The 17228-nt window shown below is 43.1% G+C and overlaps 1 protein-coding gene across 12 annotated transcripts in view; it reads right to left on the bottom strand.

Annotated features, from left to right (window-relative positions):
- PRKAG2 (protein kinase AMP-activated non-catalytic subunit gamma 2) overlaps nt 1-17228 on the bottom strand; it is a 426595-nt gene that overhangs the window by 219005 nt on the left and 190362 nt on the right. For 2 of the 12 annotated variants that reach the window (XM_067542750.1, XM_067542751.1), the window contains exon 1: nt 3056-3619. The exons of the other annotated variants lie outside the window; for them this stretch is intronic. In XM_067542750.1, the coding sequence (XP_067398851.1) occupies nt 3056-3149 (94 nt within the window). In that variant the 5' untranslated portion in view covers nt 3150-3619. Of the gene's footprint in view, nt 1-3055; nt 3620-17228 lie in introns of those variants that run through there. 12 annotated transcript variants of the gene reach the window in all.

Below are 17228 nucleotides of genomic sequence, written 5' to 3'. Positions count from 1 at the left end.
CCCATGGGAGCGGATGGTGCTCAGGGCCTCTCAGGATGAGTTTAGTACAGTTCACTGCTTTATAAATATGCAAAGCTCTTTTGATAAAGATTAAATCAGAAAATAATGCAAGCTTTTATTCTGACATTTTATTTCAATAAAATAAGCCACCCTGAGGAAAAAGCCATTTGCAAAAGTTAACTTGTTTCCAGAAAAGAATCCAGATCCCTCTAGGATCACAACAGCAGCAGCTACTCTGTGGAAGCAAGTAAAACATACATACCTGATCTTTATTTTCTACCCTGGTGATCTGAGATCAGGTTTTGGAAAGACACCTGCAGCTCATTCACGACACAAAAGTGATAGAGAACAAACCTGAGCCACGTTTTAAATATTGCTGTGGAAATTCTGCATAGTAAACATGCATCTAATTCTGCCTCTACACCAGCAGGGTGGGCTACCCAGCAAGATTAATGAAATCAATTACTGTCAGAAGCTAGTAAGGACAGCTATTGTTTTATAGCCTGCACAACTCACAGCACTAAGGAACCAAAGTACATTAGGCTCTTTCATACCCACTAAAACCTTTCAGTTCACTTCCGTTACACAGGAGGGGAATGTGTAGAAATGAGGAGGTAAATTTTTATGTATTTTTCCCTTTTGGCTGTTCATAAGAACGGCCAGACTGGGTCAGACCAATGGTCCATCTAGCACAGCATCCTGACTTCTGACAGTGGCCAGTGCCAAGTGCTTCAGAGGAAATGTACAGAACAGGCAATCATTGAGTGATCCATCCTCTGTCATCCAGTTCCAGCTTCTGGCAATCAGAGGCTAGGGACACCCAGATCATGGGGTTACATTCCTGACCATCTTGGTGAATAACCATTGATGGACCTATCCTCCATGAACTTATCTATTCTTTTTTGAACCCGCATTTCTGTAATACATTTGTGAGTCAGAAAGGTTTTTATAGCAACTGTTATTTCCTGCACAGGGGCAGATTAACGTTGGGTGCTTGGATCTGGAGCTTACATTCAGAGGGAGAGAAGATGCCACAATGTGTTTATGTATAGCAAATGGTGCTGCTGGCCAGCCAACTGTTGCTGAAACAAGAGTTCAGGTGCCCCCCAGAACCTTTCATGGACTTGAACACTCTTATGTAATAATGTCAATCAAGGGAAAATGGGGAAGCAGTGGCTTGAATTGTCATATATCAGACTTAGCCACACTGCTGCCTTTCTGGGAGCCCATTGGTTTCCTTTGGCCATTTGGGAATGGTCCAACATTTTTTGTTGATCTGGGCCCTCTATGTAGGAATAAGGGGCAACATTAGGCCCAAAAAGGGCAACATTAGCTTTCCTTTTACTAGATCACACATTGTACCCTGCTATGAAGGATCTAAGGCCTAAGTCTCCTTTACATTTACATTTACTTTTTCAAGGCCTAAGTTTCCTTTCATTTACATGGGCCTTACACTAGTGAAGTGGTGCCCAAACTTTCCCTGTCACACCTCTCTCCCTTACCAGCCATGGAATCTGTCCATGCCCCCCTGCCTTACTGCACAGTTGGCTCAGCAGAGGAGCTTGGGCTGATGGCAGAGCTGGGGCAGAACTAGGGATGGGGAGGATCTGGGGACTGGGATTAGAGGCAGAGTGGGAATGCAGCTGGGTCCAGAGTGGGGCTGCCTCTCCCACTTCCTCCCCTGTAGGGGCTGGCTCAGGCCCTGCCACCCCTCCTGCATATTCCTCATGCCCCACAATTTGGGGACCACTGCACTTGTGTAACTGCACTGACTCCAGCAGCATCACACTTGATTTACACTGATACTTTACAATACTTCAAACACTCAACACTGCAGCAGAGAAAACTAGGAGCACCAGTGGCAAGAGACGGACTTTAAAAACAGAGCAAATTAATTTAAAGCAAACTTTAAAAAAAAAACCACCTCGCAATAGTAACATTTCTGTTTAATGACAAGAGTAAAGAATGCTGAAAAGTAGTTATTAAATCTGGATGCACTCCACATCTTCTCTCACACTAGTTTTATGCCAGTGTCACTCCAGTGACTTTAATGACGTTTCTCCTGAATTATACCAGTGTGAGAGAAGAAGCAGGCAGGGTTATTAACCAGTCAACCATACTGAACTCTGGACTTATCCTATTGATCATTGTGACACTGTTTTTAAGTGCTATATTGCTAGGTCAGTATCTATTTTTTCTCTCAGCAGAATTGTGCTTTACTGGAAAATACACGAGCACAAAAATACCACCACCCAGTGATGAAGGTAATTCATTCCAGTTACTTAATTATAGCTTTCTGCTGTTCATCAGGTGGAAATCACCACGGAGCTATTCCGTTCTCAGGAACACATGTGATGCTTCGTCCCATGTCAGAATATCACATGATTCTTGACCAACTCAGCCTTACCTGAAATTTCCTTCCCGGTGCAATACCCAAACAGAATTTAGCACCTGTTCCATGGTGAACATGTTTTAAGTGACCCATTCTGGTTACCTAATGGAGGCTGATCTAACTAAAAAGTCAAATATAATTTTATTGGAAACTGCAAGGGGACATTTGAAAGATGTGATTTAAAACACTAGCTGCCTATGGGAGGTAACACTTAGTCTAGAGACTCTTACATTTTCCTTTCTTACTAGCAAATATATTAATTAAATATTTATTAACTTAGAAAATTAAATCAAGTGCTTTCTTTAAAGTAAGAGAATCCTAGTTTGAAATTTACTATCATCAACCTGTCAGGATGTATTTCACATAGTTTAATCTGAATACTAATACTAATACTAATCTGAAAGCAGCTTTGAAAAAAAAGCCATTGGGAGATTAATTCCTTAGTATACATCTAAAAATCTATAAAGGTATTAGCTTGGTTTTTCCCGTCAGGTGCAAAATATTGTATAAATATCCCCATTAACATCTACCACAGCAATTACCCAACGGAATCAACAGTATTAGGAAGCAGAAAGTTGCTCTTCAATTGTTTAATTCAGCCACAATGTTTGCTCCCAAAAATAATTCATCCTCTTGTTGAGGGGTAACACAGAAGTTCCCTACCTAAAAGGCCATGAGGTTCAGATTTGCGCCTCTCAGAGCTTCCGCTCTGGTCCTTTCGTTTCTTGCTTCCTCTAAGACTGCCAAAACGCTTCATGAGCTGCAGCAGGCACCAAAGCAATAGCAGCTGTCAATCATACCCAGTATTGGAAATGAAGAAAGAGCAGATTTGATCAAAAGCTGGAGGGGGGCAGGAAAATAAGTCAGTTAAAATGGAAACACGGGGGCAAAAAATAAGATATTCCAAAAGTTGGCTGAAACAGGTGGTTATGAAAAAGCTTCAACTGGTGAAATTCTGAAGTGAGCCCAGATCACGTCTTAACGACAATAAGATCCAAAAAGAGTAGTTGAGCTTTGCCCAAAGCAGTTCCAGTCTTAATTCTTACTGTACAGTAACTATTCTACAAATATCTGTGGATACCAGGAACATTTCAAAAGCCCATACAGCTTGCAGCAGCAGTTCTTATCCTTAAGTAGTCAGAAAGCTTCAGAGGCTGAAGTAGAATTTCACCAGTGGATCAGCTTATGCAGAAAAGGTCAGTAACTAGCTGATAAGCTCCCGCTTTTAAAAAATACTAAATGTGCAAAGGAGGCACAACCCCTCTTGAAGAGAATTGTCATGTGCAGTTCTGCATGATGTCTCTTTAAAAAGACTGTAAAAGGAAACCACTCCTGTACAGACAATTCTTGGCACCAATTGGTCAGAGCACATTCACATTATGACATGACATCACGCAACTATTTTGATTCATGTGTCCTATATCTTTACAGGGACAGAATCATATGGTGCCTATTGATGACTAAGAAAACGACTGGCTCCTTGAGGACTAACAGCTAATGGATTAGTGAGGAATGAGGCCCTGCTAATTTCATAAAAGGACCGTGGTCATCTTTTGGAAACTAGAGACAGAGCTGCATAGTAGGCATTTCTGTAGCAACATGCGCTCTCTACACACATCCTTGGACTGTACACAAGGAAATGGTTCTGATAGATTGCCCACATTCAACAAGTGCCCTGCTCTCTGCAAAGCAAAGGGAGTTTATAATAACTGTTTGCAACACAAGTTACTTTAATTGAAATCTACCTTGAAAACCTTTCATAAACAGAATTATAAAAAACACAATACAAAGCAGAAATCTCAAACCCATAAGGGCTCTTACCCAGAGTAATTACCCTACATGGGCAGGAGTTTATTAAGGTTAGGCTCTGGGATTACAGATTTAGATTTATTTTAGGAATGGACAGAACATTCTGGGCTAGGTCCTCAGCTGATGTAAATCAGCGCAGCTCCAGGATCCAGTCCAATGTTTCTACATGCCAATACCCAATGTCTTCAGGATTACAGTGAATGCTTGGTAAAAACAAAATCCGTGATGTTCAAAGGTGCTATATACCTGCAGCTCTCATGGACTTCCCTGGAATTTGTGAGTACTTAGCACTTTTGAAAAAAATCAGACTCTATGTGAATAACGAGAAATAGCCACACCTCATTCTCTTCCAGAAGGGAAAGGAGAAACGGCCACTGATGCCGCTAGAGAGTCTCCCCGACAAGTCACTGGGGGGAGAAGGGGAGAACTGCTATCACCACAGCAAGGTCACAATCTTTTCAAGCGCTGAGTCCTCTCAGCACCCACTGTCATATGAAGTCAATAGAAACAGAGCGCGCTCCTCCATACATTTCCAGCACAAGAAAGCATGGGGACCTAACAATCTTCTGCTGAGTCCCACCAAATTCCTCTTCACTCTGTGGTTTCTGACATCTAAGGGCACACTGTGTTTCAGAAACCTCAGAGTCAATTCTTACGCACTCTGGGATTTCAGAAGCATGGTGCATTTGGGTCCTCAGCACTGGAGATGTCTTAGAGTGCATGGGAGTCTATAGCTTCAATAATTCTGAAGTGGGATCCAGGAGAGGTTTCTGGGTCCTGGTGCTGCAAAATAATTGGGGATTTCCCCCCATCCATTGTAAAGGGGAGCTTGGACAAGAAAAGCCCATGGCAGGCAGCCCTGTTCTCCCTCCCACACTTCTTTAAAAGAACCAAGGATTAACTACATACAGTTTCATGAACTTCAAACTAAGCTTGCTACTAGAGTCAAATACTGAATTTAAATATTGCATTCAAGGTTGTTCACAACTCTACCCCTCTCTACTTGTCCTCTGGTCTCTTATATCAAACCCATTCTCCCATCTCTTCTGCTGTGCCAATGATGCCAGCCTTGTCAGTCTCACTCAGAATGATCTCAGGATTTTCCAGCAATGCTGCTCCTTATGCATGGTATACATCAGTGTTTCTCAACCAGGGGCACGCGCACCCCTGGGGGTACACAAAGCTCTTCCAGGGGGTACATCAACTCATCTAGATTTGCCTAGTTTTACAATAGGCTACATAAAAAACACTAGTGAAGTCAGTATAAACTAAAATTTCATAAACAATAACTTGTTTATACTGCTCTATAAGTTATACACTGGAATGTAAGTATAATATTTATATTCCAATCAATTTATTTTATAATTATATGCTAAAAATGAAAAAGTAAGCAATTTTTCAGTAACAGTGTGCTGTGACACTTGTATTTTTATGTCAGATTTTGTAAGCAAATAGTTTTTAAGTGAGGTGAAACTTGGTTACGCAAGACAAATCAGATTCCTGAAAGGGGTACAATAGTCTGGAAAGGTTGAGAGCCACTGGTATACGCTTCCTGAAATATTCTGTAAGGCTACTGCCCTCTCCTCCAAATCTTTCCCGGAGGCCCTCCTTTGCTGAAATCTGGACAAGAAATCAGCCAAGCAATGAACATTGATTGACTTTCAGTCAAGGAGATTTGGTGTTTTTTATTTTTGTAAGGAAGATTGAGCGCCTTCAGGAACCACCAAGCTCTGCACGTAGCTTCCTCTGTAATCGTGCATTCCTATCCCAGTTACTCTCATCTTCACTGCCCCATTCCCTAATTTTGTCATCCTCACGAGCCTACTCTCAAATTAGATTTGTCTCTCACTAGGAGTGTGTACAGTGGCTAGCACAATGGGGACCGGAATATTCAGGTGCTACCACAATCCCAATCATCAACAACAATAAAAGTAAAATGTGGTATTTTACCAAATACAGGTACTTATCCCATCCTTACACTGTAAGACCTCTAAACAATGTTCACGCTATACACGTGCATGTTTAAAAGAGACAAGTCAATGGGAGATGCATGTAAGTTTCGGAGGACAGACTTTGGCCCAGTAATTTTACAAGGAATGGAAGGTAAGAGAAGGAGAGAGAGAAAGCTAAGAAAACAGCCAGTAATAAGCTGCTGAAATTCCCTTGCCCCAGGTGCAAAATAAATAAGTCTCTCTACAAAACCACTGTTAACTACATCTCCACTCTTCCCTCTCCACAGAAGCATTTTCTCTTTCTTCTGCACCCCTGTGACCGTGCAGAATGACTTAATGTCATTAAAAACAAAAAAAATTAAATCCCTTTTTAATGAGCTAGAAATTGGTATCCCTTCAGTGCAGAAACAATATTCTCAAACCCACGTTTGGCAGGAGCCAAGAATAAATACACGCTGATGACCTTTTCAAGCAGGCCACAGCACCAACGGAGCTCATTTCCCCTTGTTACGAATAGCAGCACGGTTCTAATGGCTTTGCATACTGCTACTAGAAAATGAGACAATGCTGTTTAACAACAGATTTTCACAGTAATTTGTTAGAAAATAGTAAGTGCTAGGAGTGCAATCGTTTTGGCTCCTGCCCCTGATGTTCTAACAACTGATGCTGCACCTGTGCATCAGATTTCATGTCTGCATTAATCAGTCTTGTGGAAACATCTGGAAAAAAAAATAATAAAAAGCCAGGCTCATCGCAGTGGTATTAGGACTGTCAAAGTTCTGTAGGCTTGAAACTCAAATCTCTTCTAAACAGTGATGTAAATAGACTTTATCAAGTCGCTTTTAGGTCCCCAAATGTAAGCTGTACTATGTTCTGTCTCCAGAGCAATCTATAAACATTTTAAAACCTAATGGGGCTGATCCTGAGAGGCTGAGCACCCACAACTCCAACTGATTTCAAACGAAGTTGAGGCTGCTGATGAACAGGCTCAGGTCAAATATAAAAAGATATTTTTCAAGAATTCAATCAATCACAAGGGGTTTTTTTCCAGTGGGAGGGGCAGAAATGTGTGTGAAATGCTTCCCTATAATGTTGGACACCTGAACTCAAGAGCACTGTGCAAACAAAGTAGTCCCACCCAGTGAGAATGACTATGAACCAGTTTCATGTCATATGATCATTTCACCCTGTTAGTTCCTCTTACCCCCTTCTCAAAATCCCGCAGGTCTCTATCCTGGTCCCTGTCCTGTTCTGCCTCTTTACCTTACCCAGACTGGACAGTCCACTCTCATGACTTTAATGACCATCACTACAACAACTCTTCAATCTGCCTCTAAGCCCCACCTCTCTGCCTGGGCTCATTCTCAGATCTGCAGCTGGCTCTCTGACACTCTTTCTGGTTGACCTGCTGACAACTCAAACACTACATAGCTAAAATAGAACTTATCTCCCCCCTGCCCAAATTTTCCCTACCCCCACTCTCTTCTATATCCCACCAACCTCCTTGTCACCTAGACCCACAACTGCAGTATGTTCCCTGGTGCCTTTCCATCCTTCACCCCACAAACCCAGGTTGTTGCTAAATCAGTCATTTCTGCCTCTACCTCCCCCATATCAATCATTTCCCTGCTGCCAGCCTTCTCATCCATCCCTTGGTACTCGCCTATTTAGACTATTGCAACTCCTCTTCTCTGGCCCACCCGACTCCCACTTTGCTCCCCAGGCCAGTCTATCCAAAATGATGTCTCTAGGTAAACTTTTTTCTCTCTTCTGCCAATCTGACCCTGTCAGTCCCACACTCTCTGAATCCCTTCCCTGCCATCATATCTCAACTGGCACCAAATTCAAACTCCTTCCTCTAGCTTCCACAGCTCTAGCCTGTCTTCCTCCCTCCTCTTGTCACATGCCATTCCTGTGATCTCCCAGTTCCTCCCTACCTGTCTCTCTCCCATAAACAGGGCTTTGCATACAATATGACTATGCAGACATGAAGAGTAAAGTAATTGTGCACCCTTCCCCACCCCCAAATATGCTGCATATTTGTATTCCAGGTGCTAATCTTTTTTATTGAGTCTCCAGCCTTTACAGTTGCAAAAAGAACCTTTGAGAACTGAATGTAACCAACACAGGGATGTCTGACTGAAGAAGAGTTCTGTGTAAGCTCAAAAGCTTGTCTCTCTCACCAAGAGAAGTTGGTCCATATCGTGGGGCACCTGGACCCCGCCACCCCGGAAGAGGGCAAGATGGGGAGACTCAAGGCAGTGAGGTCTAGCAGTCTGAGCTCCTAACGGCCCCTAGGCTCTGAGCCGGCGGTGGCCCTGGCGTTCAGGGCTGGGCGGCCTAGCGGCCAGTGAAGCGGAATGGGGGGAAGGCTGCCACATGAGGGTGGGTGGCGGCTGGGGCTGGGGAGCCGGGACCCTCCTTGCTCTACCAGGCCCCGGCTCAGCACCCTACCAGTGACTAGGGGGTGGTCACTGCAACAGCAGGCGTCCGGCTGAAACACGCTGTCTCTTCAAGAGCCATTAAGTAGCCTTCCCCCAGGCAACTTCCTACCCTGGCTCCTGAAGCCTGCATCTCTGGGTCCCCAATGCCTGCTGCGGGTGTAGCGGCCTGCGGGCTTCGGCTGCCATAGAGTGGCTGTAGGGCCTTCTGGCTCCCAGGCTGGAGCCTCCAGCATGCGTCCTCCCTGCTCAGCATCCCACCTCGAGTGAGCTGGGCTGCTCCCGTCTACACTGCTGCAACAGTTGGAGAACGCCCAGCAGGGGCCGGGGGCGTGGCTTCTGCTGCCAGGAGTACTGGCTTAACCCCTTCAAATCCAGTGCGGGGCAAGTACACCCCGTCACAGTCCAATAAAAGATATTACCTCACCCACCTTGAGTCTCTACAGAGAGCATGAAACAATAGCACAAACTGCCCTATTCATCTCAATGCAGGGTTAGCACCGGACCCTGATGTAAATTCTTTAAACACTAATGTTAACTATTTCACAGCTGATTTTTTTTTTTGTACCAGAAACATCAAGCTGATGCACTTCTCCCTTTCAGCTAGCTGTAGTAGCAAAACATACTGGGTCAGTTACATGCTCTCAAGTTTTGCTGCAGTGACATTTTTTTCCTTTTATCCCCCTTTGCTTGTGTGCTGGCCCCTATAGGAGAGGTTTGAAGCACAATGATGGGGCAGTGGCACTGCTTCTGCTTTTGCTGTGAGTAAGCAGAGGACTTCAGTATGCAGAGCTGTCTGCCAGGCAGTAGTTTCACAAAAACTGGTTTTGAAAAATATGAAAGATAAAATGTAATACAATGTTTAAATACCAAAAAGTATTCTAACCTCCCCAGCTCACTCTGTAAATTATTGCTAAATTAAATCCTGACACTTCTGGGATGTTTCCTAAACCCACCTTTCCCAGGGATATAAGATGGAGCTGCAGGAATACCAATAACTTTCATGGGAATAGTGAATGCTGATGTAATAGTAATTTCTAGTAACACAAATAATGCATTTCTGCTTCCGTCAAAATACCCACAGGGGCCACTGAATAAGGACTGCAGCATTTGGTCCCATAACAAATCATCTTTTTTAGCATCTGGTTAGTAAACTATGCTGCATATTTCTGCAGCAATCACACATGCTTCTTTAAGCCACAAAAAAAAGATGATTAATGTCTAAACAGAGCTGTTATTACATACCGTTCAACCAGGTCACATTCAACTTCAAAACAGCATTTGATCTGATAATCACATCAAGTCTATTTTGAAATCAAAAAATCAAAAAAGTAGTTATGAGTTCTTAGGTAAGATGGAACATCCCCAGAAGAAGGTTTTACACAAATTAGCAGAGACAGAAAAGTTCTTATAGAGAAATTTTTTCTTTATCTCTTCCCTTCTTTCTCATTGCTTCCCCCACCTTGACTTGGAACAGCTAGACATATCTAGCCACTGTCCAATTCCATAAATCAGACTCACTGTGCACTGCTGAGCAGAACAAAGCATTCCCTCGATTCAAATGGCTGGAAAAGGCTTTCAGACAACACTGAACTGAGGAAATAATAAAACTTAGGGATGGCTCATAACCGAAAGGTGTGATTCATGCCCATACTCTCACAATTCCTGGTGTGACAATGGACACACCAAAATAGAGGAGACTTAACATCATTACCCCACAGTTCAGGACAGGGAATACCTTATCCAACTGATACTATCAGAGTAATATAGGAATAACTTAACTGAAATGAAATTGGATAGGACACTCGGAATGATCTTCTACTGCTGCAGTAAGTGTCTTGGGAACTTTAATCTCCAGAAAAAAGTCAATAACTTGCTATTACCATAACAGAAAAACAAAATCACCCAACACCACACATTGTCCTTAACAGCGTGCTGAGGTACTGGTTCTATATTGACTTGGAGAATCAAACACATAATGAATTTCCTACACCACTATATTAAAACAATGCCATTCTAACACCCATCTGTTCCTTGGCTATTTCCCATTAAACTATTAACCAGGCTCATATTGCTTAGCTTCCCAGCCCAAGCTAGTAAGCCACAAGGTGGTAGTAGTAGCAATATAGCTTAACACAAATTCACTATAATTTTGTAGAGTTGAAAAAGTTATCACAAAATGTAGCATTTGTTGGTGAATACACTTATTTAAAGGGATACCCTCCACTAGAAATCTAGTAATAAAAAACAGAAGTTAAAAGTAGTTTCAGATTATACACCTGCCCCTCTGTCCCCCTACTAATAATTGTGGTTTTATAACCACTTGCCCTGTTTTAAAATGATTTTTCTCCCATTTCTATGTGAAAGTCCCACATAAACAGGAGAAACTGACTATATAGGGGAAGCAGAGCAACTGACTATACACACAGTGCTGTGAAATGCACAGAGTAAGCAAACTAGAAAAAGACTTTTTCAGAGTTACTATTCTCTCATCTTTTGAGTTAAAACAATCTTCAGTGTCCATTGGAACAGTAAGTAAAAAAAAAAAAAAATCAGACACAAGTGTGATTTTTAAGTTGATGGTATCCCCTTAATATTTTATCATGAACCATCACTATGGCACACACACACACACACACACACACACACACACACACACAAATATGCCACAATGGACAGCAACAATTGCCCCATCCTATTAGTCATCCACACACACCAGAGGGGGAAAAAAAAATCTAGTGGAAGCAAATGCTTGATTGAAGGGGAGCACTGAACCATGCCCTGAAGATGTAAACACTATGGGTTTGAGATGAAGTGTGGAAAAAGTCAATTTTTTTTTTTTTTTAAATCAGATTTTCTTGATTTAAATCTGAAATCATGACAACCTATTTTTAAGGCCTAAACTTACTACAATCTATTAATATCATTTAAATTCAACAAAAAGTAATATTCAAGTAGTACTTGAGCGCTGCTGAAGTTTTAAAGAAAGTCAAAATACTGAACTGGTTAAATTCACTAGCTAAGCACCTGGAATCAGAGTTTGTTAAAGTGCTAAACCAGCTTTTGATAGCAGTAGCTTCTTCTGAAGGTGCAGACAGAGTATTTTCTTCATTTCAGTTTATTCAACTAGTTCAGTACAATGACTATCTCATTCAAAGTGGAGAAACTGATTGGGAGTTGAAAAAGCATGAAAACTTGTTTTTCTCTTCCAATATGTGGTGGGGTGCACTCATCTTTCATAAATCCCTCACGTCACCGGGGTGCGATCCCGCACTCTTATTCTCTGCTCCTGGTGCCCCTTTCAGCAGCACACAAGTACTACTTGAATATTGCGCTCATCCAGTGAATCTTCAGGGACTCAGTCCCCCGGGTAAGTCGCATAAAGTCAAAAGTGGACAAACCCCTTCCAGGGAAACAAAAGTCTAACAAGGACTATCTGTGCCTAGTTGGTATCTGTGGCCCTGTCTCTGGGATCAGTCCTCAACCCCTTCTGGGCTAGTTTTAAATCTGTCCCTGCCCTGCTATGGAGCACTGGAGATTCCATGGAGATTCTTTGTCCTCGATGGTTATCTGGTGTTCCATCTCTCCAGCCAGGTCACTCCCTATCTTCAGTCCCCTTCTGAGGGGTGGTGACCAAGAGTTCATCAAATGGTCTTATCAGAGTCTTCAGCCCCATTCCTGATTACATTCCAGATTAAATTCTCAGGGATTAGGCCACTTCCACAGTGGCCAGTAGGGGGGGACCCTGGCCCACCCACCGCTCTGGGTCCCAACCCAGGGACCCTATAAACAGCAGCCACATGTTGCTTCCATTAATAGTTGCTGCTGTTGCATTTTCTGGGTTGCTTCCCACATAGCCCTTTTCTCTTCACCCTTACCTCAGGGATGATGTCAACTCTTCTTCTTCCTCACTGAGTGCCAATGCCACCAGAACCCGTCTTCTGGTTCTCCCTTGAGCTCCAGTGACCAGCGAAGAGCACCCTTCCTTACTCTTCTCTGGTTCTGGCCCAGAACTGAGGGCTCTGGTCCTGCAGCCCCTTTTAACTGAGCCTACTGTGCTCTGATTGGCTTTTTCCCTGCAGCCTTTCTAGGCAGGCCTGGAGGACCCACTTTCACTGCTCCTTTCCTGGGGTGGGGTGTGGTAGGATCTCAAAGGGCCTGGTACACCCCATCACAAAATCTATGAATAAAAACTAAGCGTGAGGATGAAATCTACTAGTTCTAAAATACTGAAGAACACAGTGACCAGAAACAATCAGTTCAATTCACTACCTACAGATAGTATTTCCCTTGTTTAATAAATCTAAATGCAAAACATGTTTTGATAAACTTACTTTTTCCTTATGTATCAAGCACATTTAAAGTAGTTTTACTTAACTAATAAGAACTCTTTTAAATAATGTTTTTGTGCATTTTTAATTTAATTTCAATTTCCATCCAAATGGATCTTGACAGAAATAACAAGTAAAAAGTTCATCATTATCTAGTAAATAAGAATGCCAGTCACCATTTTCTAACATAATACAAAAATGTAAAAATGAAGAATCTGAGTCAATATATGTTAAGTTATACAATTACTTAATTAAATGTGTGCAGATATAGTGTATCTTCCTGGATAGCAGAAAAGAAGTACCAAATTATACCAACCAATGAAAATCAATCTTTCTCTAGGAAAATAACTAAAAGGTACAATACAGAACAACATTAAAATCGATAGTTTAAATCAAGATTTCCTACTTGTTCATTTAAATCATAAACTGGTGATTTATGTCAAGTCAACCTGTTGAGAAGCCCCTCCCTTACTCTACCGTAACAGCACTGATTTCAGTGGAGTTACTTCTGATTTTCAAATGTAGCGAGAGGAAGCTGTCTCTGTTAGACTACAAAAAGGAGCGGTTCCAGAGCAGGGAACCATCCCCTGAGAGTGCCTACCTTCCAGTCCTCAAGTGTTCCAATCTAAGGTCAGCAAGCATGCTTCATCTCATATCAATTGCTGTGATGATATATGAGACCGACTGTCTCTTACATAGCCACAGACTATATAGGGCTTAATAGATAAAAACAACATAATAGATTGCACCCTAGTGCAATATACAGAACACAGGTGTAATGCCAAAAACTCTGGAAGGCAATGAACTGTCATCTAATCAGCACCTTCCAATGCTTCACGGTCATTTCAAGTGGTATTGCTCTTGGGAGTGGTTCTATAATGGAAAAGCAGCAACTCACTGACCAGAAATAAGCTAATGATCAAGTCCAACCTACTATACCTCAGCCTTGTGTTTGGATACATCTCAACCTTGGTGAATCTACTGACCACATCATGAAATCAAACAGCACATGGGGGAGATCCCCATTTGCAATTTATAAGGGCTCTAAAAGGAGAGCTGAAAAAAAAATATGACCTACTCTTGCTCATAGTGAAATTGTTCTAGAATCATTAGATCAGAGAAATGATCAAGGAAATTAAGTTGAGGACCTTGCATAAGTTTATATCAAGAATAATTAAAAAACAAAATGTACTAGCAAACCCTGTCTATAAACTCTGTTCTCTAAGGAGCAAATGCTAACAAAATTCAGACACAGTGTTCACTTTGCTCTGAATAATTCTGTGCACCATGTGTCTGCCTCACATATAGTGTTTCCAAAGAGCTTACTAGAATTAGTTAGCCAAGTAATGAAGACCCTGCCTGAAATGAGCCTGATCAGATGGCTGCATCAAGGAGGAAGCATTCATTATTTTATGCATCAGGCCTGAAAAACCTATACAAAATCTTCCCAGCTTTTCTCTCCAGCTTTCTGAGATCTGTGGGCACAGAGGAGATAAAGTAATTTTCTTAGCAACAGAAAAGTAAAAATGTGTCCTTACTAGAATTTTTAAAGGAGTCTAACACACTGTGAAAAAGACAGAGCCTGGAGCTCACTGACTCGGAGCTGCAGTAAGGATGCCTATAAAGACCAACCTTCCAGCACAATGAAAAGAGGAAAACAGGGGCAAAGACTGGGGCAGCAGGCAGGTAGTGGGGACAGCAAATCTTTCAGTGACTTCAGATGCAAGCTATCTTATGCGATATAATCATCCAAGCTCCTGTCTTTGCTATTTCTCTACAATACTGCTGCAAGTACTCCAGTAATAGGTAGGGAACTCAGGCCTGCCAACAGGAATTCCAGATCCCAGGACAGTGCAGCCCCACCCCTACCATCTGTGTCTCCTCCCAATCTGTCCCAGGCACCGCCCCCCCTTGCTCACCGCCGTGTCCCTCCCCCACCCATTGGTCCCCATCCTCTCTTCCCATTGGTCCTCATCCTCCTCACTTCCGGTTCACCCAGGTGGCATGGGACAGCTGGAGGAGCTGAGCAGGGAGGGAGGGAGAAGGGACACAGCGAGCAGCAGTGGGCGGGTGAGCAGGGGAGAAGAGTGACACATGCAACGAGCAATGGCAGGGAGGGGCTGAGTAGGGAGGAGGAATGCGGCTGCGGGGAGACCAAGCAAGAAAAGGGGTGTGTGGAAGAGAAGAGGGGGGCTAGTGGGAAGGGATGTGGCGGTGAGCAGGGCAGGACCTGGGGCGGAGCAGGGGTGGACTGTGAGCGGGGTCCACAGGCGGGGACGTGGGACATGAAGCTAGCCTCCCTGAGAGGAAGCTTTCAGCCCACCACCCATGGCCCAGGCCCCTTTTAAAATTACCGGGCCTCCTTAAAATCGCCAAGCCCCTGGGCAATTGCCCACTTTGCCCCCCCTCCCCCACTGGCAGGCCTGAGGGAACTCAACACAGGGACATAGCATCCAATTTGCAAATTGCTGCCAGCCCACCCTCAGGGAGCTTTACTCCATATGCTATGAAGATGCAAGTGGGCGAATCAAAGGGAAATGTGGGATGACAGTCTGTCGTTTAAGGCAGAGAAGAAACTGCATGATGAGGAAAATTCCACTGCTGTTCCTCCATTACACTGCATACCTGAAAACACTGTGGATTGCGAAGTTTAGAGGAACCACATTTATGGACATTGTCATTACCTGGTGTGCTTTATTGCCTGACCAGTTCATGTGGTCTCACAATCACAAACACACATCACGTTGTCACCCTTTCACAACGTGTGTATTTATTATTTCCTTACACAGTGTATTACTGTCTGACAGTGGGAAGGCTTCCCTGAAGCCCTAACTCACCAGGCCAGACTCACCCTCTATGCTTCTCTTCTGAGCACCCTTGCTTCCTGTTCCTTCCACTTATATGCTCCCAATTACATCATCAGCCCAATGTTTACTACCCAGGTGCTCATAATCCCCCAGAAGAAAGTATTTAGTCGCTCATAACTGAGCTTGTAGCCTTCTTCATGCTGCAGCAAACATCAGGGACCAAGGTGCTACTAAGAGTACCCTGTCACAACCCTGAGAAAAACCTGACATTAACAAATCATTGGCTCTGTTGGGGTCACTGAAGACATGAAATAGGGGAGAATGCTGAATTATTCTTTCTAAACGGATTATGAAAGCGCTGGGAATGGATCATTTAGATTTTCCACTCACTGTTGCTGCAGATCATATTCCTGGAGAAGGTCAAGCAGGGGTCAGTCCAAGCCATTCTGGCAGAATGTACAGAGAGCAAATTGGCAGCAGAAATAAGACTCTGAAACCTGCACATACCAGTTAGTCTGTGACTAATGTTAAAGGGCAGAGAATGCCCAGCCTAACTACCAGACCCTGCTCTGGCTTTGAAAAGCATGCTTGGATGCTAGAAACAAAGGGGGATTTCACAAAAACAATTTCTCACCCTCTCTAAGCATTACTTGTTTGGACTTTTTTACTTACTAAAATATCATTGTGAATATAGGGCTGGTGACTGTTCCTGGAACCTGAACCCCTGTCAAGGAATAGGTTCAGCAGAAGTTATGCCAGTGCAGGCTCCCCAACATTCCCCGACCATTATGCCTCAGCTCTGACCTGAGGGACCAAGCCTAGGGCTGAAAGAATAAATCAGTCTCCATAGCCCATCCAGGCCTTGATTCAACAATGCACTTAAGCATGTGCTTAATTTTAAGCATGTGAGTAGTCCCATGAGTAATCCCATTTACTTCAAATGGACCACTCACCTGGTTAAAGTTAAGCACAGGCTTAAGTGCATTGCTGAATCGGTCTCAGTCCTTAGAACCTCTAGTGAAGCTGGCAACTAGTATGCCATTAGGGGTGTGTCTACACTGCAAGTGAAGGTAGCACAGGTAAACATACAATCTTTTGTCCAGCTAGCCTAGGTAACAACAGTAAGGTAGATGTGGTTGCACGGGCTTTAGCACAGGCTAGCTAATCAGGTGCAAACCTGCTAGATCTTTTGAGTTTCACTTTATATTTCCCCTTGCACCCAGCAACAGTCACAACAGATAATCGTGCAGCCTGCCTACTCTCAGCAAGCCAAAATACATGTACTTGTTATCCCTGCTTTTACAGCATTTAAGTGTACTTGTTTCTGGTGGCCAACCGGAGTTTGGTAAGATTTTGTACCCACTGTGTTATTTTATGGTTTGTTTATTTTTACTCTGAAAAACTAATTTTAAAATGACCAAGTCATGAAATGTAATGACTTTGCTTCAAAAATGGCCATGGAGTACTGGCAGGTTCTTTTTAAAGAAGAACCTATA

Source organism: Emydura macquarii, unplaced genomic scaffold (genome assembly GCF_026122565.2).
Source record: "Emydura macquarii macquarii isolate MOO-44397 ecotype Brisbane River unplaced genomic scaffold, CSIRO-AGI_Emac_v2 contig_719, whole genome shotgun sequence".
Lineage (NCBI taxonomy): Eukaryota > Metazoa > Chordata > Testudines > Chelidae > Emydura > Emydura macquarii.
Note: the sequence above shows the minus strand (reverse complement) of the source record. Positions and strands in the feature narration are given on the sequence as shown.